Genomic DNA, 24,181 nt, shown 5'->3' with positions numbered 1-24,181 from the left:
CAACAAGTTTGTCAGGCAAGATTTTCCCTTGAGGAAACCATGCTGACTTTGTCCTATCTTGTCCCCTGTTACTCAGTACTCCATAACCTCATCCTTAACAGTTAACTCCAACAGCTTCCCAACCACTGAGGTCAGGCTAACTGGTCTATAATTTCCTTTCTGCTGCCTTCCTCCTTTCTTAAAGAGTGGAGTGACATTTGCAATTTTCCAGTCCTCTGGCTCCCTGCCAGAGTCCAATGAGTTTTGAAAGATTATACTTTCTCTACTGCTACCTCTTTCAGAACCTTGCAGTACAGTTCATCTGATCAGGGTTACTTATGTATCCTTGGGTCTTGCAGCTTTTTTTTCCACCTCTGCCTTGTAATAGTAACTGCACTCACTTCTCTTCCCTCGCACCCTTCAACATCTGGCACACGCTACTGTCTTCCACAGTGAAGGCTGATGCAAAATATTCAGTTACTTCATCGGCCGTCTCCTTGTCCCCTGTTTATTATTTCTCCAGCCTCATTTTCTAGCAGTCCTATATCCACCCTCATCTTGCATTTTTTTACATTCTTGAAACTGCTTTTACTACCCACTTTGATATTTTTTTGCTCGCTTGCTTTCATATTCCACCTTTTCCTTCCAAATGATTTTTTTATTTGCTTGATACACCATCAATAACTCACACTGAGACGTAGGCGAGATATCGGCTTTTATTGACTGGAAGAAGGAACCAGGAGTGAGTGTCTATCATACAATGTCTTGGAGACTGAGGCCGAGCGTCAGGCCGCAGATCTCCTTTATACAGGGGCCTGTGGGAGGAGCCACAGGAGCAGTCAGCGGGGGCGTGTCCCGACAGGCACATAGTTCACCACATTGCTCTCTGTAAGTTTTTAAATGCTTCCCAATCATCTACCTTCCTGCTCATTTTTGCTTTGTTATATGCCCTCTCTTTTGCCTTTACATTAGCTTTGAATTCCTTTGTCAGTCGGGGTTGTACGATTTTGCCATTTGAGTATTTCTTTGTTTTTGGAATACACCTATCCTGCACCTTCACCATTTTCCCTAGAAACTCACACCATTGCTGCTCTGCTGTCATCCCTGCCAGCAGCTCCTTCCAGTTTACTTTGGCCAACTCCTCTCTCATACCACTGTAATTTCCCTTACTCCACTGAAATACTGCTACATCAGACTTTACTTTGTCCCTAACAAATTTCAAGTTTAAAATTAAGTTTCAAATTTCAATAACTCAGTCAAATTATGATCACTATCTCCTAAGGGTTCTTTTACCTTCAGCTCCCTAATCACCTAGAGTTCAGGCCATAACACCCAATCCAGTAGAGCTGATCCCCTACTAGGTTCAATGACAAACTGCTCTAAAACCCATCTCTTAGGCATTCAACAAATTCACTCTCTTGAGATCTATTCCCAACCTGATTTTCCCAATCAACCTGCATGTTAAAATCTCCCATGCCTATTAAAACATTGCCCTTTTGACATGCCTTTTCTATTTCCTGTTGTAATCTGTGGTCCACATCCCAGTCACTGTTGGGAGGCCTGTATATAACTGCCATCAGTGTAGGATTCAGCATCTTCTGATCCTATGTCACATCTTTCTAGAGATTTGATGCCTTTCTTTACCAGCAGAGCCACACCACCCCCTCTGCCTACCTTCTTATCCCTCCAATACAATGTGTAACCTTGGACATTCAGCTCTCAACTAAAATCATCCTTCATCCATGATTCAGTGATGGCCACAACATCATACCTGACAATCTGTAATAGTGTAACAAGATCATCCACTTTATTTCTTATACTCTGCACATTGAGAAATGGACTGTAACGTCTTAACAACGACTGAAGTCAGGCTATCTAGCCTATAGGAAAAATGCAACATAAAAGCATTTCAGGATGTATATTGTGTACATTTCTCTGACATTAAACTTGACCTTTGAACCTATAATTTCCAGCCTTTTACCTCCTTCCCTTCTAAAAGAGTGGGGTGACATTTACAATAGTTCTTCTGCAAACACTAAATAATTTCTGACAAACAAGATTAGTATCAGCAAATTAAGTGAGCACAAATCAAACTTGGCAAGCTAGGCCAACACAAACAAACATACAAACACTGGTTTGTGATCTTCTGCTGCTGTAGCCAATCCACTTTAAGGTTCGACAAATTGTGCATTTAGAGATGCTCTTCCTCACACCACTGTTGTGATGCCTGGTTATTTGAGAACTGACACCTTCCTGTTGGCTTATATCAGTCTGGCCATTCTCCTCCGACCTCTTTCATGAGATTTTCACCTGAACTGCTGCTCACTGAATTTTAATTTTCTTGCGCCATTCGCTGTGAACTGTTAAGTGTTACAATCCCAGGAGAGTAGCAGTTTCTCAGGCACTCAAACAACCCCAGCTGACACCAACAATTATTCAATGGTCAAAGTCACTTAGATCACGCTTCTTTACCATTATGATTTGGTCTGCACAACAACTGAACCTTTTAACCACATCTACAGGATTTTATACATTGAGTTGCTGCCACGTGATTGCATTAACAAGCAGGTGTACCTAATAAAGTGGCCATTGAGTGAAAGATTATGGAGATTCAGGAGAAACTGTATATTGGCTCCAGTCAAACAGCCAAATAGATTGTTGAGTCCCAATTGGATAACTTGCTCCTCAGTCTCTTGCTTAGCCAGGTTCTTTGGTAAAGGAATAGACTGATTCATTCTAAACTCCTCAAGGTATTTAGTCCAACAATTTAATGCTAAATTTAGAACTGGTTTTCCCCAGTTCCTTGGTGCATTTTTCCTATGTGGTGTACAGATCAAATGAGAATAGGATTAGATATCATGCCTGTAGCAGATTAATATCAGCAACTGTGCAAGCTTATAAGCGGAAAAATCATTACAAGAGATATTAGAGACCCATGCCACCGTAGCCAGAAAAAGAATCAGCACCCCCATGGGAGTCAGGAAGGAGCACAGTTTGTATTATTTCAGTGAAAACTTGCTGGAGGTTTGTGATAAATTGCTAAGTATGATTACCATAAATATTTAAGAACTCACACATGTTCTGTGAGTCATAAACACAAGAGATTCTGCAGGTGCTGCAAATTCACAGCAACACATAAAATGCTGGGGGATCTCAGCAGATCAGGCAGTATCTATGCCTGTCGAATAAACAGTCGACGTTCTGGGATGTGACCCTTCATCAGGACCAGGAAGGAAGGGCAAGAAGCCAGAATAAAAAATAGGGTGGGGGGGGGGGGAGTACAAGCTGGCAGGTGAGACCTAGTGAGGGGAAAAGGTGGGGGAGGAGTTATGAAGTGAGAAGCAGATTGGTGACAGGTGGAAGAGGTAAAGGACTAAAGAAGAAGGAAGCTGATAGGAGAGGGCAGTGGGCCATGAAAGAAAGGAAAGGGAAAGGGACATCAGAGGGGGGTGATAGGCAGGTGAGAAGATAAGGGGTAAGAGGGGAGCCAGATGGGGAATAGAGAAAGAGAGGAAGGGTGTTGCGGGGAATTACCAGAAGTTAGAGAATCAATGTTCATGGAATCAGGTTGGAGACCACCCAGACAGAATATGAGGTGTTGCTCCTCCAACATAAGAGGGGCCTCATCGTGACTGCTATGTGCCACAACATGAGTCTTTATGATTAAACCTAATTATTAGAGCTTGTCAAAGAAAGTAGCATAGTGATTAGCGTGATGCTATCACAACTTGAGACATCGGAGTTCGAAGTTCAATTCTGGCATCTTCAGTAAGTAGTTTGTACACCCTACCTTTTAGCCCATGGGTTTCCACCCTCAGTCCAAAGACATACTGGTTAGTAGGTTAATTGGTTATTGTAAATTGTCCTGTGATTAGGCTAGGGTTAAATGAGTGGGTTGCTAGGCAGTGCAACTCATTTGGGCGGGAAGGCCCTTTTCCATGTGGTATCTCTAAATAAAATAAATAATAAAATCATAATACATTCTTTACTAAAGTGAAAGAAAAAGAATCACATGAAAAATGAAAAGAAATTCTGAGCTTGGAAATCAATTGGCATTCATTAACTGTTTCTGCAGTGACCTGAATCTGTTGATGATGTTACTATCTGATAATATATTGCGTATTAATTACTCTTTTAACAAAAAAGATTCATTATCTGTGGAGAGTATTGTACAGAGGAAACAAATGAGTTTTCAAATGAGCTCCTGACACAGTAAAATGGTTCAGAGTGATGAAGTGAATTGGTTATTCGCTGGTCTCTAAATTGTAATTCTTCAAACTTAAGGAAGCTGTTATGCACAAACAAGTCTGACTGGGCAATACCTAATGTCTCATCCAGCAACTCCATTTCTGTATTCATCATTCACAGACACATATGCAGTGATGACTGTGAGGAATGTCATTCATCTCTTCTTGGGAACTTTCTGAATGGATGAAGTATCACTCCTTTCCCCACACCTACAGTACAAGCATACTTATTTTTTCTTAAATTATTCTCAGAACCAATCTACGGTTTGACAGGAGACCAACAGAACTCCCAGGAAAACATTGTAAATGGCTGGGAAGCCTGCCAGTGTCACACCAAATTTATGGCAGATTTGGACAACTTTTACTGATTAAATCAAAGTTGAGGGGAAGCTGGTTTCCGCGATAAACTGAGCTGTGACCACAACTCTTTGCAGTTTCTTGTAGTCACAAGCAGGACTGTTACTGTACCGAGCCACGATACATCCGGATAAGACGCTTTCTGTGATGCAGATATAAAAATGGTGAGGGTCAAAGAGGACATGCCAGGCCTCTTTATCTATCTGCCTTTGGAGGTATATTTAAAACAGAGGTTGATGTTCTGTATTTCTGAGGTTATGGGGAACAGACAGCAGAGTGAGTTTGAAGGGAAAATAATGGTAGCACTGACCCAAGAGATTGGTTGGCCTAATTCTGCTCCAATGTCTTATAGTCTTATAGTCCTGAGGAACTAGAAGCACTGGTAAGCCTCACAAACAAGAGAGAATCTGCAGATGCTGGAAATCTAAGCAACACACACAAAATGCTGGAGGAACTCAGCAGGCCAGGCAGCATCTACGAAAAAAAATACAGTTGACATTTTGGGTCAATCCTGCCCAAGGGTCTCAGCCTGAAACACTGACTGTACTTATTTCCATAGGTGCTGCCTGGCCTTCTGAGCTCCTTCAGCATTTTGTGTGTGTTACACTGGTAAGCTTTCTTAGTTGTGTCATCAACATAGTTGGATCAGGGCAGGCTCACACCAGGGAACTCGAAGCTCTCAACCTACTCAACCTCAACTCAATCATGCAACCTGGTTCTAAACTGGCAGGAAAATGCAATTAAGAACTTACTTGCAGCACCATTGATGTTGACAGCAGCAGGTGCTCTGCTTCTCCCCAACCCCCATCCTGAAGTCAATGACGGTTCTGTTGTTGTTAGTGGGATAGAGGTTGTTTTCATGATACCATGTCACTAATCTCTCTATCTAATAGCATGAAAGAACAGCCAGGGCCCTAGTTTAACCCACTTTTTGAAAGAGAATGTATCTGTACTACGCAGAACTGCACTGGAGTGTTAGCAGCGGATTTACATGCATAATTCATATAAATCCAGAACCAAAAATCCTAGTGTGGCAGATGAGAAAGTTGAGGCATATCTAGAAATTCAAGCAAGCAATTTCACTCGTCAGGGCAGGCTGGGACAGCACACGGAGCGAAGAAGGTCATAGAGGCTAAACTTTATTTATTTTATAATGCAAGAAGTCTGACAGGTGCAGTAGATGAACTGAGGCCGTAGATTAAAATCTGGGGAAGACACACAAAATGATGGAGGAACTCAGTAAATCAGACAGCATCTATGGAGTGGAAGTTTTGAGTTTGGAACATGGAACTGTGACATTATTGCTGTTACAGAAACATGGTAGAGAGAGGGGATAGACTGGCAGGGAATTTTTTTCAAACAGGTAAACCCACTGGAGAGGACCCCACTAGAACACTCGACCTCTTGGGAAATGAGCCTGGGCCAAGTTGTTGAAGTGTCATTTGGAGAACACTTTGTGACCAGTCACCACTGTTCCACTGGTTTTAAAATCATTATGGGAAACAATACAACTGGTCCACGAGTTAAAGTACTAAATTGGAGCAGGCTAACTTCGCTGGCAATTGACGGTTACCTGCGAAGTTGGAATGGGAGAGGCTGTTAACAGGTAAGGAAACATCCAGCAAGTGAGGGCACAGTTTTAAGGTGCTTGGAAGTAGGTACAGAGGAGATGACAGGGGTAAGTTTTTTTACGCAGAGAGTGGTGAGTACATGGAATGGGCTGCCAGCGATGGTGGTAGAGGCAGATACGATAGGGTCTTTTAAAAGACTCCTAGATAGGTACATGGAGCTTAGAAAAATAGAGAGCTATAGGTAACCCTGGGTAATTTCTAAAGTAAGTATGTGTTCGGCACAGCATTGTGGGCTGAAGGGCCTGTATTGTGCTGTAGGTTTTTTTTATGTTTCTGTGTTTCTGAGTGGGCGGCTTTTAAAATTGAGATAGGGCAAGTTCAGTGCCAATATGTTTGTGTTAGAGTGAACCCGGGTAAAAGAGTGATATTAAGGCCCTGATCATCTGGAAGGAATATTTGTTGGCATGACCTGAAGGACCTGAGTCCGTACTTTTACCTCAATGAATCTTTGATCGATTGGCAAGTATTCTTTCAGCGGAGCCCCATTTTATCTCTTCTCTTTGTGCATTTAATCTGTGCTACGTTCTCACTTGTAGAGGAGTAAATATCACATTGAAGTCAAGTTTGTTGTCATATGCACAAGTACATGTATAACAGGACACATAGGATCAACTATGGATGTTGTGTCCTAGCTGTCTACATAATGATGCAAGCCAGGGCAGTGTAATATGGAAAGCAAGCTGTTGCTCATGCATCTGATAAATTCAAAGGAACAGCAGAGATCGATACAGTTTGGCACCAGCAGTGTTGCAAGAGTTGTCAGTGAGCATTGAACTCAACATAAGACTGCTTAGGGACTCCAGCGCCAAAACTCTTCCTTGGGATTTACTCCTCAGGCCTTCCCCATGAATGGGCAGAGCCACAAGGCAGTGGAGCCTTGAGATCAGAGTTTTCCTTCTCCAAATTAAGCTGCCAACCATGGCTGATGAGCCCCATCAGCCTGGAGCGACTAGTTTTAAGGGACTGGTAACCCCTTTTCCTGTCAGTAGAAGTGGTTCCACCGGGCTTAGTAGCTAAGCCACAGGAGGAGCTAGATTTAGTTGTCAGATGCTAATTGAAACACATGCCACTGGGAACATTTAATAGGTGGTAGGAGCTTATCTGCACTACATTCTCCAGCAATGAAAACCTGAAGGAATTATGTATGCTCAAGTGCAATGAAAACTTTACTGGCAGCAGCATCACAGGCGTACAACGTTAAGGTCTATGCATTACCCAAAGCATATAATATTGCTGACTATATTAACAATTAGCCAGGTAGATGTAGGAGGTGGCAGATCTTTTCAACTGGGTTTCTGATAGCCCTAGGAGTGCAGATCATCACATTTTCCTACCTGATGGTCCAAAACTGGCGATATAAAGAAGGATGAAGGATCAACTTTCTTCACCATGTATATTTGCATGTATGAGGAATTTGCTGTGGTGTGTTGGCCAGGGTGTGTTATGCAACAAAAAAATTAACAATTATGAAGAAATATAGAAATTTAGAGGTTAAAGTACGGATATGGAATAAAATGTGCATAAATACGTAAACACTGGCAAGTATTTATAATGTAAATAGCATTATAAAAAGTGGTGTGAAATGTTCACAGTGCAGTGCAGTGGAAGATTCAAGATTGTTTAATGTCATTTCCTGTACGCAAGTGTAAAGGAGAACGAAAGAATTGTTATTCCAGATCCAATGCAGCACAAAAAACACAATAAAATAAAGAATACAATAATAATAAAAAGCACAATAAATATAAATACTTAAGAAACACATAAGTTTCTAATACATAGATGTCTCCATAAAGTGGCATGAAGCACAGGGGTGTCTGTACATAGGGTGACTAAAAATGATAAAGTAGTGGTGGTGGGAGGTGTGGGGGGTGGGTTAGTGGGTGGAGGTGTTGATCAGCCTTACTACTTGGGGAAAGTAACTGTTTTTGGTCCTGTCAGGGTTAATTGGGGCATCATATCTATCTAGCCCATTGATACATTTGTACACTGGGCAATGATGTACGCATTATGGAATGGAAGGATGTGCATTGTAACCTGCGGTCTTCTATACCATCCCGTCACCAGTCTGGGAGGGACAGAAAGTGCACTCCAGGCATTGGCATGTGGGTAAAATGCACTTCTAATATTTAGCCCAAAGCAGTACAGGTAAGGCAGGGACAAAAATGGAATGAGTTCAAATCAATGCTTAGCCAGAAACTCTCCAACACTTTGACCATGTGCTTACCCAGAAATGAACATCGATTTCTCAAACTTCCAGTAATGCCTCCCCACCCCCATCTTCATCATTTCCCACCCCCTTGTCCCTCTCTCATTTTACCTCCTTGCCCACCCATTGCCACCCTCTGCTGCTCCCCCCCCCCCCACCGTTCTTCTTTCTTCCATGGCCTTCTGTCTCTTTCACCAATCAACTTCCCAGCTCTTTACTTCATCTCTCCCCCTCCCAATTTCACCTATCGCCTGGCGTTTCTCTCTCCCTCCACCCCCCCCCCCCCACCTTTCAAATCTACTCTTCAGCTTGTTTTTCTCCAGTCCTTCTGAAGGGTTTTGGCCTAAAACGTCGACTGTACTTTTTTACATAGATGCTGCCTTGTCTGCTGAGTTCCTCCAGCATTTTTTGTGTGTTTTGCTCGGATTTTCAACATCTGCAGGTTTTCTCTTGCTTCTGAGTTCAGATCACTGTGGCTCTCTTCAAAGTACTTGGTGCTTGATTAGCCCAAGACACCGAAGGAATATCAGCAGAATCAGTGGCCTCGAACCTGTGATTGGCTGAAAGTCAAAGATTTGCTTTTGCCGTTCCAATTTATACAGGTCATTAACTCCACACAATTGAAAACATGACTGAGGATTTGCCTTCATGGTGTTATTGATTGTGCCTTAGCTGTATCTATGTCTATATCTTAGCTGTATCTGTATCTATATCTCTTGCATTTAACACAAAGACACAGTGGTTTTATTGAAAATGCAGCTCCTGTTCCATTTACGATTAAAGGCAAGGCTATTGCACAGGATCGTTTTTTTATTGTCAGTTGTGGCTTACTTGCAGGCACGAGGTGAGGTTGAGCAGACGTTCCTGGTGGAAGTCCTGTCAGGCTGCTTATGTCACAGACCACTGCTCAATGTGGCAGTGAATGGATTTTACATTAAGGATGGAAAGAACTTCCTGAGAGTGGACTACAATCTGTTTGTGGGTAAGAGATATTAGAAGATAGACCATAGAACTGGAGTGGTGCTTTGGCTGAGAATGTTGTACCAACCTTTTAACCTACTCTAAAATCAATCTAGCCCTTCCCTACTCCATAGCCAACCATTTTTCTTTCATCCATGTGCCTATCTAGAAGTCTGAAGTGCCCCTGCAGTGGATGCAATCTCACTGTCTCTCTGCTTGGTCTTGGATCACCTGGACAATAACAATACCTACATCAGGCTGCTTTTTATTGATTACCGCTCAGCGTTCAACACAATCATACCCTCAGTGCCAATTCATCAAGCTCCAAAACCTGAGCTGCTGTACCTCCCTCTGTAACTGGATTCTTGACTTCTTCATTGGGAGACCACAGTCAGTGCAGATCAGAAATAACATCTCCTCCTCTCTGACCATCAACAGCGGCACATCTCGAGGGTACCTGGATAGACCACTGCTCTACTCTCTCTGCACCTACGACTGTGTGGCCAGGCACAGCTCAAGCACCATCTATAAATTCACAGATGACATTCCTGTTGTTGGCAAAATCTCACACCAGTCCTCATCAAGAGCTCAGCAGTAGAAAAGGTGGGCAATTTTAAATGTCTGGGTGTCAACATCTCCGAAGATCTGTCCAGGGCCCAATATATTGATGCAATTACGAAGAAGGCACATCAGTGTCTAAGTATTGGGTGAGTCACAGTCTCAAATGTAGAGCAGGGGTTCCCTGCCTGAGGTCCATGAACCCCTTGGTTAATGGCAGGGGTCCATGGCATAAAAAAGCTTGGGAACCCCTGCACTGGAGGAACATCCATTTGGAAAAGAGATGAGGAGGATTTTCTTCAGCCAGAAGGTGGTGAATCTGTGGAATCCATTGTCACAGATGGCTGTGGAGGCCAAGTCATTGAATATATTTAAACCGGAGGTTGATAAGTTTTTTATCAGTCAGGGAGCTAAAGGTTACGGGGAGAATGCAGGAGAATGGAGTTGAGAGAGATAATAAATCAGCCATGATGGAATGGTGGAGAAGTCTCAATGAACCAAATATCCTAATTCTGCTCCTCTATTTTATGGTCTTATTTCGTTAGGAGTTTGAGGAGATTTGGCATGTCACCAAAAACTCTAACAAATTTCTACAGATGTACCATGGAGAGCATTCTAACTGGTTGCATTACTGTCCGTTGTGGAGAGGTCACTGCACAGGGTCAGAAACAGTTGCAGAAAGTTGTAAACTCAGTCTTCTCCATCATGGGCACTGACTTACCCAGCACAGGGGACATCTTCAAAAGGCAGTGCATCAATAAGGTGGTATCCATCATTAAGGACCTCCATCACCCAGGGCATGCCCTCTTCTTATTACTACCATCAGGGAGGAGGTACAGAAGCCTGAAGACACACACTCTATACTTTAGGAGCAGCTTCTTCCCCTCCACCATTGATTTCTGAATGGACATTAAATCCATGAACACTTCCTCACTATTTTTATTTTCCTTTTGCATTACTTAATTTAATATTAAATATATATTTCTTGTTGTAATATAAAATATATTTCATGTACTGTTGCTGCAAAACAACAAATTTCACAATGCATGTCAGTGATAATAAACTTGGTTGTGATTCTGCTTCCCTTGCAGTTATGTGCTATCTTGTCACTTTTCGGCTGAACGAACTGGGCCTCAAGCACTTCAGCAAACTTATCAATTCGCAGGATGTGAACAAAATGCATAAAGTGAGGACAGCAAACATTTATTCTTGGAATCTTTATTCAAGATGTTGGGTTGTGCAGTAAATCCATGTTTATCTTTCACAGTTCCTTAAATTCTTCTTTGATGTTCGGAACCTCAGTACGTGGATTAAAGATGAGTGGTGCCAGGTATATGATGTAGCCTATATAACAGAGAAACTGATTGATCCTCTGCTAAGGTAAATCATCTTTTTTATATTTTTTTATTCTTTATAATTGTTGAATAATTTTTGTTTTTTGTTGCATGCCATGCACATTCCTAATTCCAAATTCCATGTAGATTTATATGGTGAATAAAGTTGATATCCTTTTTGTCATCAAGTAAGATTACTTTCTTACTTTCTATTCTAAATATATAATTTCTTCACTGAATTGGATGCTGTCATTATAGACATAACACATATCATTAACTTGCAATACACACAAAATGCTGGAAGAACTCAGCAAGTCAGACAGCATCTATGGAGAGAACTGTCGATGTTTTGGGCTGAGACCCTTCATCAGGAAAAGAAATGAAGGGGCAGAAGCCAGAATTAGAAGGTGGGGGAAGGGAAGGAGGAAGGAGGGAGAAATTACCAGAAATTGGAGATATTAATGTTCATGCCATCAGGTTTGAGGCTACCCAGATGGAAAATGAGGTGTTGCTCCTCCAACCTGATCTCATCATGGTGATAGATGAGGACGTGATTGAAGAATTGGAGAGCAGTAGAGACGACAGATGGGAGAACTGGAGGTGAATTAGGCTGTACCCGGTAGCCACACCTTCAATGGGTGTCAGGTGCAGTTTATTTGGTACCTCACTCACCTTTGAATCAGAAGGTGAATGAAAACCCACTACAGAAACAAAACTGAATCCCAGTTTCCCAGTATGAGAGGGATTTGCAGTCTTAGGCAATACCTAACCAAACTTCTTCCTTCTCTCAAGTAGAAGAGGATTACCTCACCTTGACTCACCTTAACACTGAACTGATTCCACAACCTATGGACTCACTTTCAAGGACTTTACAACTCATGTTCTCAATATTAGTTATGTATGTATCTATCTATCTATCTATCTAGTTATTATTAGTATTTCCACAATTTGTCTTCTTTTGCACATTGGTTGTTTGTCCATCTTTGTGTGTAGTTTTTCATTGATTCCATTGTACTTCTTTGTATCTCCTGTCAGTACCTGCAAGAAAATGAATCTCTGGATAGCATACGGTGACATTAATGTACTTTGATAATAAACTTACTTTGAAACTTTTGAACTTGGAAGATCTGATCAGAGCAGTTCTCCCCAGTACCCTGGTCAATGTGATCCAGGGAATGAGTACAGGGAGCAAACGTAAAGCACAAGTCAGGCCCAGCACAGTCCACTCTGTGACATGTCCCATGTTTCCCATGAACTGCTGAAGCTCTAGTTTATGTTTTATGTTTGGAAAAGTTTCAAAGGGTGGAAGTTCATCTTTGGTTTTGAGTGTTATGTGGATGCTCAAATGTCAGTCATGCACCAAAATCCAATGAAATCAAATGTTGGCTGGGAATATAATAGTCCAGTACCTCATCAAAAATAAAAACTAAAATTCCTTTCTCTTTTAGCTTTGTGGTGCATCCCAAACTGAAAGTAAATTATCTTTGCTTTCCAGGGAGAAGTGAACTATTTGACTGCAGTATGTATCAGACCCAATCTTCCAATCACCAAATGGCCACAAGTATCTCCATAGTCATGAGATGGAATTAGTGCTGGGACATGAGCCAATAATTCTTCTCACTGCTGCAACCAAGGTTTTTTTCTGTTTACAATGTGAAAATTCCACTCATTGTTTACCGTTTTCATTTCTTTTGGTTAAAGGTGGCAGCCAGATATGCAGATCATCATCGACCACTTGGCAAATACACTTGCAAATAAAGTTACCCATAAAAAGGAGAGTCAGCCTGTAACAGTACCAAGTGAGTTTAACATCACCAAGCCCAGACCACGAGCCATTCCAGTGCCTGAAGAAATTCCGCAGCTGGAAGTACAGACAAAGGTATGTGTGGTGGCTATCCATCCAACGCCCCTGCAGGTCTGCATGAAAGTGGATATGCAATTGGGACCTTTAAAAATCTCAGGTTAGGTCGCATTTCCAGCTTTGTCTTGGTGGCCTCACTATAGGAAGGGTGAGAATGCTTTAGAGAGGGTAAAGAAGAGGTTAACCAGAATGCAGCCTAGATTGGAGGATGTGCTACGAGGAAGAGTTGGACAAGTTGGGGCTGTTTTCTCAAGAGCAGCAAAGGCTGAGGGGAGATTGGTTAAAAGTTCATAACATTATTCGAGGCATCGATGGAGCAGACGACCAGTATCTCCGAGACTAAAATGTCCAATACGAGAGGGCATGCATTTAAGATGAGAGGGGGATGTGCAAGGCAAGTTCTTACAAGTGGAGGTGGCCCGGAATGCACTGTCAGGGGTGTTGGTAGAGGCAGAGAGACTCTTCCATGGGCACATGAATATGCAGGGATGTGGTCAATGTGCAGGGAAGAGGGATGAGATTAATTAGGAGTCATTTGTTCAATTAATTCAGCACTATATCATGGGTCAGAGAACCTGTCATGTGATATATTCCATGTTCTATGATTGGAGTGAAAAATAGGTGTATTCCTTTCATTGAGTTCTTGCCTCTTTCTGAAAATATTGATCCCTTTATGGGTGTGCACTTAGAAGCTGGTCACAGAAAGTACTTCAATTAAGCAATCATTCTTTATATTTAAACTTTGGTAGTAAATTTTGGTAGACTTTTCCATCTCTGAGGAACTCAATTCTGTCATGATCAGCAGTGTTATTTTGCCAATATTCCCCTCTCTACCTCATCAACTGATTGAAGACTAACTATCACTGCCCAAGCGAGATCTGAAAAAGTTAGAGCATATGAATAAAACTGGGTTCAGCCTGTTAAGCTACAAAATGACCTTGCACATTGCCTGTGCTCATCTACTTTCATGTGAATGAAACAATTTGAACAGTATTTCATTCGGGAGCACGTGGTTACCATAGGGCAAGAGTAGACATCCTTGTATAAGTAATGCGAATAGAGTAGTTTGTAAACCCTCTTTGTGGGAAGGAAGTCTGCTTGTTCATTGATATCTGTCTTGGCTCTGTTAACCGATCACAATTCCTTCTTCGCATTCTTCCCACATACTCATCAGCTCTTAGATAGGTACATGGAGCTGCGAAAAATAGAGGGCTTTGCAGTAGGGAAATTCTAGGCAGTTCTTGGAGAAGGTTACATGGTTGGCACAACATTATGGGCTGAATGGCCTGTAATGTGCTTTAGGTTTCTATGTAACTTCTCTACCCTCCTCCCAGATGCAACCCCTCATCTACTTACAAGGGACATTTTACAGGGTCTGATTAACCTGCCAGCTAGATGTGGAGGGAAACCCATGCAATCAAGAGGGAGGATGTGCAAACTCCATGCAGACAATGCTGAGGTCCACGGCTGAACCCAGACAATGTGTATATATATATTTCTTATAGTAATTTATAGTTTTTTATTATTAATTATTGCAATGTATTGCTTCCGCAAAACACCAAAAATGTCATGACATTGGAAGTGATATTAAACCTAATTCTGATCTGTAACGTAGGGAGGCAGAGATTCTGTTCATTGTGCCAAGTAGGGTGGCTCACAGACAGCTGTGGAGCCAAGTCATTCAATGTATTTAAAATGGAGGTTGATGGATTCTTGATTAGTCAGGGCATCAAAGTTTATGGGCAGAAGACAGGGGAGGGATAATAAATCAGCCATGCTGGAATGGAGGAGTGGACTTGATGGGCTGAATGGCCTAATTCTGCCCTTATGCCTTATGATCTTACAACATTCAATCAGAGGTACTGAATTTTCAGCTCTACAGACAAGCACACAAAGCAACCAATTGCAGTAGGATTATAATTTTCACCTGAATAATCTCTCGTTCTTATCTTGTACGCGTCTACTCAGCACCACACCAGCCCACATGTGGTAACACTGTGGGTCTGCTTTACCAACAGCTTTGTTGGCAGAACGGACTTGATGGGCAGAAAGGCCTAATTTTCTCCTGTGTTGAATGGTCTTATGAAAGGAATGTGTGGCTAGGAGGTGGTGTGAAGCCATGCAGCTCATCGTGCCCCTGAACAACGACATACACTCACATTATCAGAACATAAGAAGACCACTCATTTCCCAGAGGCATTGCAGCAACCAACACAAATGCTTCAGCAACAGGGGAAGAACTGTGAAATATTGTTTAATAATCTGGTCATTTTCCTGAGTTTTATTAGAGCTGTCTCGGAGGCAACATTGCAAAGATATACAAGATCCATAAAGGATGCGGAAAACAAGTTACCATCATATCAGACAAGCTGCTGCAACAGGGCAAAGAGGCACAGATTCATGTTTATGATGGGTAAAGCTAACCCACAATCTGATGAATATTTCTTCACACAAAAGAACCTCGTAGTCAGTTTAAATGCAGAAGATTAACAATCTGCTGATCCTCATCGTGGGAAGATCAGAAGGGCCAGCATTCGGTAAAGAAGTGACTAAGCAGCAGGAAGAGCCATCTCCATCTTCATCAGAATGTATCTTCTAATTCACAATTATGCTCCCATATGTCATGGGTCCTTGATTGAGCTAGGGCAAAGTACACTCATCACAGTTCAGTTTTACTGAGGTCACAACAGCTTTTACAGGGCTAATTAGAAGTCAAGACTTGGAAGTGATTGATATTCCTTGCACTTAGTCATACAGGGAAGATTTTAATATGGAATGCCAGGGCACAGAGGCATGAAAATTATCTGACTTCATTATAATGGAAGGAGGATTAATTGCAAGTATTATGGGGTGTGGTACTGCTGTGTCATGCTCAGGAAGGTTACGGTGTATATTTAGGAACATGACTTCCCGGTATCCCTTCCAAAGTACTGTAACAGTTACATCATCAGCTGTAAGATGAGGTTTCAATTCCTGCCACAGTCTGTAAGAAGTTTGTACATTCTCCCTGTGACTGTGTCAGTTTCCTCAGTGTGCTCCAGTTTCTCCCACATAAGTGTGGCAACACTTGCAGTTGACCAGCACAATCCTCAAGGAATTGATTTGATGCAAAACGATACATTTCACAAGTTTCAATGTGCATGTGACAAATAAAACTAATCTTTAATTTTTGTAACAGTAGAACATAACCAATAAAAATAAAAATCAGAACTTGATGAAGGGATTTGGCCCGAAATGTTGATTCTTTATTCATTTCCATAGATGACCTACTGAGATCCTCCAGCATTTTGTGTGTAATTTCATTATAAAGTTATTTTTATACTTTGTTTCTGGTTGTAGTGAAGAAACAGGAGCCACCTCCAGCTCACCCTCAGCACCACTTCACACACAAGCCTCACCAATCTGCATGTCCAACAGGGCACAGATATTCTGATTATGAGCTCTGGTATTGTTGAAAGATTCACTGTGCTGCAATTCCTTTCAAGGAGTGATGCTGATTAACACCTTCTCTCTGCTTCCTCTGAATATTCAAAGAAATATTCTTCCAAAATATAAAAAATAATGTTTGTAATCCTTGGGAGTAAAGGAATTTAAGATTATGGTTGAGACATGAATCTCACACTGAATAATTGAAAGGTAGCACCTAACTAATTTTTTCAGTGTGTTCTCGAACACTCTGATTTACAATTAACGTTGTGACTTATGAGGTACTATAAAAACAAAATCCATGGGACTCATTTTGTAGTGTGTTGACTGAGTGTTGAATTTTGGCCACAGCCAAGGCAGAGTTCACCCTTTAGAGGCAGAAAACCATTTCCCTGGTCACAGAGCATGTTTAGTCCACTTCTTCAATCACTCTGATTTCTGACTGATTAATTGTGGGCAAGTCTGTTGCACACCATAACTGGCTCAAGCCTTTTTCAAAATAATGTGCAGGCACTATGATCAAAGTTCAGTTGATCAAATACCCATTGTGCTTCCCAGTTCTCATCTTCCTGGCATGGGGGTGTGGGGGGGGGGGGAAGGGGAGTGTTGCAATCTGTGCCATCTTCTAGAGTGAGTGGAGAAGCTAATTGTCAGAAGACACAGGAGCAGAATTAGCCCATTTGGCCCATTGAATCTGCGGATCTATGTCCCTCTCACCCCCAGTCTCCTGCCTTCTCCCTGTAACCTTTGACACTCTTACTAATCAAGACATCCTCTACAGATTCACGACCCTCTGTCTAAATAAGTTCCTCCTCTTTTCTGTTGTAAAGGGATGTTCTTGTGTTCTGAGGTTGTGTCCTCTGGTCCTAGACTTTCCCACAATAGGAAATATCCTCTCCACTTCCACTCTATCTAAGTTTTAATATTTGACAGGTTTCAATGAGATTCCCTCCCTCATTCTTCTAAACTCCAGCAAATATAGGCCCAGTGCCATCAAATGCTCCTCATACCTGCTCCTTAACCCTTTCATTCCTGGGAGAATTCTTGCGAACCTCATCTGGACCCTCTCCAATGCCAGTACTTCCTCTCTTAGATATGGGGCCAAAACTGATCAAAATACTCCAAAAGACTAATGCCTTTTAAAGCCTCAGTATTACATCCCTGCCTTTATATTCTAGTCCTTTCAAGATGAATGCTAACATTGCATTTGCCTTCTCAATCTGCAAGTTAACCTTTTGGGAATCCTACACTAGGGCTCTCAAGTAGAGGAACTTGGAATTCCAAACTTGCTCCGCACTTAGAAAACAGTCTACATCTTTATTCTTTCCACCAAAGTGCATGACCCTACACTTCTCTACACCGTATTCCATCTGCCACTTCTTTGCCCATTCTCCTAATCTGTGTAAGTCATTCTGTCTGATTCTTCAGGACAGATAGACAATAGACAATAGGTGCAGAAGTAGACCATTCGGCCCTTCGAGTCTGCACCGCCATTCTGAGATCATGGCTGATCGTCTACTATCAATACCCGGTTCCTGTCTTGTCCCCATATCCCTTGATTCCCCTATCCATAAGATAGGGGAATCTATCTAGCTCCTAGAGTTAGAGTCATAGTGTCATAGATGAGCTTAATAGAGCTTTGACCAGCGGCCAATTGGCTTTTGGGATTGATTAGTAAGAGCAAATTAAAGGAAGGCAGGAGCAAGTGCAGCGGCCTTAGTCTGAGAGGACAAAGTCAGAGTGGTGATCTGAAGACTTTAGCACTTAAAGACTTCTGCAAAGAGAGGTTTCACTCAGAGAAAGCAAGGGAAAGAAAAGCTCAAGCTTCTTCCTTCGCTTCTTTATATCTGCTCAGCTAGGGAAGTAGAGATGTCAGGTCAGATAGTGCAATGCTCCTCTTATGGGATGTGGGAAGGCGGGGAGACCTCCAGTATCCCTGACCACTATAAATGCAGGAAGTGCATCCAGTTGCAGCTTCTAACAAACCAAGTTAAGGATGTGGAGCTGGAACTGGATGAACTCCGGATCATTCAGGAGGCTGAAGTAGTGATAGATAAAACATATTGAGGGGTAGTTACACCCAAGGTGCAGGACACAGGAAAATGAGTGACAGTCAGAAAGGGGAAAGGGGTTAAGGAGCCAGTGCAGAGTATCCCTGTGGCCATCCCCCTCAACAACAGGTATACAGTGGAATGCAGAAGTTTGAGCACCCTGGTCAAAGTTTCTGTTACTGTGAGTAGAAGATGAACTGATCTCCAAAAGTCATAAAGTTAAAGATGAAACATTCTTTTCAACATTTTAAAAAAGATTAGTGTATTATTTTTGTTTTGTACAATTTTAGAGTGAAAAAAAGGAAAGGAGCTCCATACAAAAGTTTGGGCACCCCAAGAGATTTGAGCTCTCAGTTAACTTTTACCAAGATCTCAGACCTTAATTAGCTTGTTAGGGCTATGGCTTGTTCACAGTCATTGTTAGGAAAGGGCAGGTGATGCAAATTTCAAAGCTTTATAAATAGCCTGACTCCTCAAACCTCGTCTCAACTATCATCAGCCTTGGACTCCTCTAAGCAGCTGCCTAGCACTCTGAAAATTAAAATAAATGATACCCACAAAGCAGGATAAGGCTATAAGAAGATAGCAAAGCACTTTCAGGTAGCCATTTCCTCAGTTCGTAAAATAATTAAGAAATGGCAGTTAACAGGAATGATGGAGGTCAAATTGAGGTCTGGAAGACCAAAAAAACTTTTCTGAGAGAACTGCTCGTTGGATTGCTAGAAAGGCAAATCAAAGCCCCCATTTGACTGCAAAAGACCTTCAGGAAGATTTAGCAGGCTCTGGAGTGATGGTGCACTGTTCTACTGTGCAGCGACACCTGCACAAATATGACCTTCAAGGAAGTGTCATCAGAAGAAAACCTTTCCTGCATCTTCACCACAAAATTCAGCATCAGAAGTTTGCAATGGAATGTCTAAACAAGCCTGATGCATTTTGGAAACAAGCCTTGTGGACTGATGAAGTTAAAATAGAACTTTTCGGCCGCAATGAGCAAAGTTATGTTTGGAGAAAAAAGGGTTCTGAGTTTCATGAAAAGAACACTTCTCCAACTGTTAAGCACGGGGGTGGATCGATCATGCTTTGGGCTTGTTTTGTAGCCAGTGGCACGGGGAACATTTCACTGGTAGAGGGAAGAATGAATTCAATTAAATACCAGCAAATTCTGGAAGCAAACATCACACCGTCTGTAAAAAAGCTGAAGCTGAAAAGAGGATGGCTTCTACAACAGGATAATGATCCTAAACACACCTCAAAATCCACAATGCACTACCTCAAGAGGCACAAGCTGAAGGTTTTACCGTGGCCTTCACAGTCCCCCGACCTAAACATCATTGAAAATCTATGGATAGACTTCAAAAGAGCAGTGCATGCAAGGCGGCTCAAGAATCTCACAGAACTAGAAGCCTTTTGCAAGGAAGAATGGGCGAAAATCCCCCAAACAAGAATTGAAAGACTCTTAGCTGGCTACAGAAAGCGTTTACAAGCTGTGATACTTGCAAAGGTGGTGTTACTAAGTACTGACCATGCAGGGTGCCCAAACTTTTGCCTCAGGCTCTTTTCCTTTTTTATTATTTTGAAACTGTAAAAGATGGAAATAAAAAAGTAATCTTGCTTAAAATATTAAAGTAATGTGTCATCTTTAACTTTATGCCTTTGGAAATCAGGTCATCTTTTACTCGCTTAGCTATTCACAGTAACCAAAATTTTGACCAGGGGTGCCCAAACTTTTGCATGCCGCTGTATCACTTTGGATACTCTCGGGCAGGGTTGGGGAAGGGTGAGAGAGGAATGATTTAACAGAGGAAAGTCACAGTGGTTGGGTCTCTGGCATTGAGTCTGCCTCTGTGACTCAAAAGGGAAAGGGGAAGAAGAGGCATGCTGTGGTGATAGGGGATTTGTTAGTTAAGAGAATTGTTACGGATTCAAGCAACAATAAATATATGAGTTAGGCAGGGGTTTATATAACAAATAACACATTAATTAAACAATGAAAACAAACCCCCCAAAAGTAAACAAATCACTAACATAACCGGAAATCAGCTGCTGTGCGGCAGCTTAAACAGTTCTTAAAGCAAGGAAGCTTAAACAGTTCTTAAAAGTGGTATTGCAAAAGTTCAAAATGCTTACAGTCCATTTAAGGGAGAGACTTTTTTAAGACGATTTAAATTCTCTTTCATGTTGTGTTGCTTCGGTTCCCAAATCAAACTTTTCCCACGAAGAATTTTACATCGATGGACAAATGAAACGGCTTAAAGGCACTGACCTTTCCTTTACAACACTCTTCCCAATCCTTTCTGCTATCCCGCAGAGATTAACACGAGAACAGTCAACGAATTCCTTCCGAATGAGGGTCAAACAAGGTCGAACCTGTTTCACCGTCAAAATCGATTCTCCTCGATCTTCTAACTCCCGAACGCCGATCTTCACTCTCCACTGATTCTCAACCAGCAGTATTGTAAAGAAACTGCTGACAATGACCTTTTAAACTTTAGGCATTAGATAAAACTTCATCTTTCAACTAAACTGCGTCATAACATTAAATCACGCAGTGGCATGAAGACAACATGGCAAATCCAGCTATGAACTGCCCCTCCTCACAGGGAGGGGTCCTCCTTTTATACCCTGTAAAAAAAAACTGTCACATGACCTCTACTAGTGGGAAAATGACATCACTCCACCATCACAAGACCATTACCTCAAGTCCAGTATGGCTTCAACCCCAGTCACGTGACAAGGGTATGTAACAGAATGGACAGTAGATTCTGTAACTGAGAATGAGATTCCCGGATGGTACGTTGCTTCCTGGGTGCTAGGGTCTGGGATCTCTTGGATGAAGTCCTCAGTGGGAGGGTGAACAGCCAGAAGTCATGGTTCATGGATGTAAGTACAAATGACTTGGGTAGGATGAGTGACAAGATTCTACATAGGGAGTTAAGAGAATTAGGTATTAAGTTAAAGGGCAGGACCTCCAGGATTGCTACCTGTGCCACGCGTGAGTGAGGCCAGAACTAGGAAGATTGTACAGTTCAATACATGGCTAAGGAATTGGTGTAGGAGGGAGGGCTTCAGATGTTCTCTTCCAGGGAAGGTGGGACCTGTACAGAAGGGATGGTTTGCACCTGAACTGGAGGGGGACTAATATCCCAGTGGGAAGGTTTGTTAATGCTGCACGGTGGGGTTTAAACTAGAGTTGCAGGGAGATGGGAACCAGAGTGCCAGAACAGTTAGTGGAGAGGTTGGGGAGGCAGATGGTCATAAAACCTCAGAGAAAGTTAGGGTTCAAAAAGTTGAGCATGGTGCGACAAATTTTAAAATGGTGAATACAGGACTGGAGGTGTTGTATCTGAATGCGCACAGTAAACAGAATAAGGTAGATGAACTTGCGGCAGAGTTGTAGATTGACAGGTATGATGTTGTAGGCAGCACTGAATCATGGCTGAAAGATTATCCTTGGGAGCTTAATGTCCAAAGATACACACTAAGGAGCACCAGGCCATTGTCTCCTATACCATCACCAACACTATCAGCTCTGGGGATCTCCCATCCACTGTCGCCAACCTCATAGTTCCCACACCCCGCAGTTCCCGTTTCTACCTCCTACCCAAGATCCACAAACTTGCCTGTCCAGGTAGAACTACTGTCTCAGCTTGCTCCTGCCCCACTGAACTCATTTCTGCATACCTTGACACTGTCTTATCCCCCCTTGTTCAATCTCTTCCCACCTATGTTCGTGACACTTCTCATGCTTTGAATTTTTTCAATGAATTTAAGTTCCCTGACCCCCACCACCTTATTTGCACCATGGACGTCCAGTCCCTATATACCTCCATACCCCACCCGGATGGTCTCAAAGCTCTTCGCTTCTTTTTGGATTCCAGACCTAACCAATTCCTCTCTACCACTGCTCTCCTCCGTCTAGTGGAATTAGTTTTTACTCTCAATAATTTCTCCTTTGGCTTCTCCCACTTCCTCCAAACCAAGGGTGTTGCCATGGGCACCAGTATGGGTCCCAGTTATGCCTGCCTTTTTGTTGGCATTGTGGAACAGTCAATGTTCCAAGTCCATACGAGTATCTGTCCCCCTCTTTTCCTTCGCTACATCGACAACTGCATTGGCGCTGCCTCCTGCACGCATGCTGAGCTCGGTGACTTCATTAACTTTGCCTCCAACTTTCACCCTGCCCTCAAATTTACTTGTTCCATTTCCGACACCTCCCTCCCCTTTCTTGATCTTTCTGTCTCCATCTCTGGAGACGGCTTATCTACTGATACCTACTATAAGCCTACAGACTCTCACAGCTACCTGGACTATTCCTCTTCCCACCCTGTCTCTTGCAAAAATGCTGTCTCCGTCTCACAATTCCTTCGTCTCCGCCACATCTAATCTCGTGATGAGGCTTTTCATTTCAGGACGAAGGAGATGTCTTCCTTTTTTAAACAAAGGGGCTTCCCTTCTTCCACCATCAACTCTGTTCTCAAACGCATCTCTCCCATTTCCCGCAAATCTACCCTCACCCCATCCGCCTGCCACCCCACTCGAGATAGAGCTCCCCTTGTCCTCACCTACCACCCCACCAGCCTCCAGGTCCAATGTATAATTCTCTATAACTTCTGCCACCTCCAACGGGATCCCACTACCAAGCACTTCTTTCCCTCCTCCCCCTCTTTCTGCTTTCTACAGGGATCACTCCCTACGCGACTCCCTTGTCCACTCGTCCCCCCCATCCCTTCCCACCGATCTCCCTCCTGGCACTTATCCCTGTAAGCGGAACAAGTGCTACACCTACCCTTACACTTCCTCCCTCACCACCATTCAGGGCCCAGACAGTCCTTCCAGGTGAGGCGACACTTCACCTGTGAGTCAGCTGGTGTGGTATACTGCGTCCGGTGCTCCCGGTGTGGCCTTTTATATATTGGTGAGACCTGACGCAGACTGGGAGTCCACTTCGCTGAACACCTATGCCTGGTTTGCCAGAGAAAACAGGATCTCCCAGTGGCCACATATTTTAATTCCACATCCCATTCCCATTCTGATATGTCTATCCATGGCCTCCTCTACTGTCAAAATGAATCCAAACTCAGGTTGAACAACAACGCTTTGTATACCGGCTGGGTAGCCTCCAACCTGATGGCATGAACATTGACTTCTCTAACTTCCGTTAATGTCCCTCCTCCCCTTCTCACCCCATCCCTGACATATTTAGTTGTTTGCCTGTTCTCCATCTCCCTCTGGTGCTTCCCCCCCCCCTCCTTTCTTTCTCCCGGGGCCTCCTGTCCCATGATCCTTTCCCTTCTCCAGCTCTGTATCACTTTCGCCAATCACCTTTCCAGCTCTTAGCTTCATCCCACCCCCTCCGGTCTTCTCCTATCATTTTGCATTTCCCCCTTCCCCCACTACTTTCAAATCTCTTACTATCTTTCCTTTCAGTTAGTCCTGACGAAGGGTCTTGGCCCAAAACGTCGACAGTGCTTCTCCTGATAGATGCTGTCTGGCCTGCTGCATTCCACCAGTATTTTGTGTGTGGTGTTCGGATTTCCAGCATCTGCAGATTTCCTCGTGTTTGCATTG

At 42.8% G+C, this 24,181-nt stretch overlaps 1 protein-coding gene across 3 annotated transcripts in view; it reads left to right on the top strand.

The window, feature by feature from the left end:
- Window positions 1–24,181, top strand: part of cfap99 (cilia and flagella associated protein 99) — a 106,848-nt gene that overhangs the window by 8,261 nt on the left and 74,406 nt on the right. For all 3 annotated transcript variants that reach the window (XM_059974171.1, XM_059974172.1, XM_059974173.1), the window contains exons 3-6: window positions 9,258–9,402; window positions 11,030–11,124; window positions 11,206–11,318; window positions 12,974–13,151. In XM_059974171.1, the coding sequence (XP_059830154.1) occupies window positions 9,258–9,402; window positions 11,030–11,124; window positions 11,206–11,318; window positions 12,974–13,151 (531 nt within the window). The remainder of the gene's footprint in view (window positions 1–9,257; window positions 9,403–11,029; window positions 11,125–11,205; window positions 11,319–12,973; window positions 13,152–24,181) is intronic.

Source organism: Hypanus sabinus, chromosome 7 (assembly GCF_030144855.1).
Source record: "Hypanus sabinus isolate sHypSab1 chromosome 7, sHypSab1.hap1, whole genome shotgun sequence".
In the NCBI taxonomy this organism is placed as follows: domain Eukaryota; kingdom Metazoa; phylum Chordata; class Chondrichthyes; order Myliobatiformes; family Dasyatidae; genus Hypanus; species Hypanus sabinus.
The sequence above is the reverse complement of the archived record's forward strand: the minus strand, read 5'-3'. Positions and strand labels throughout refer to the sequence as shown.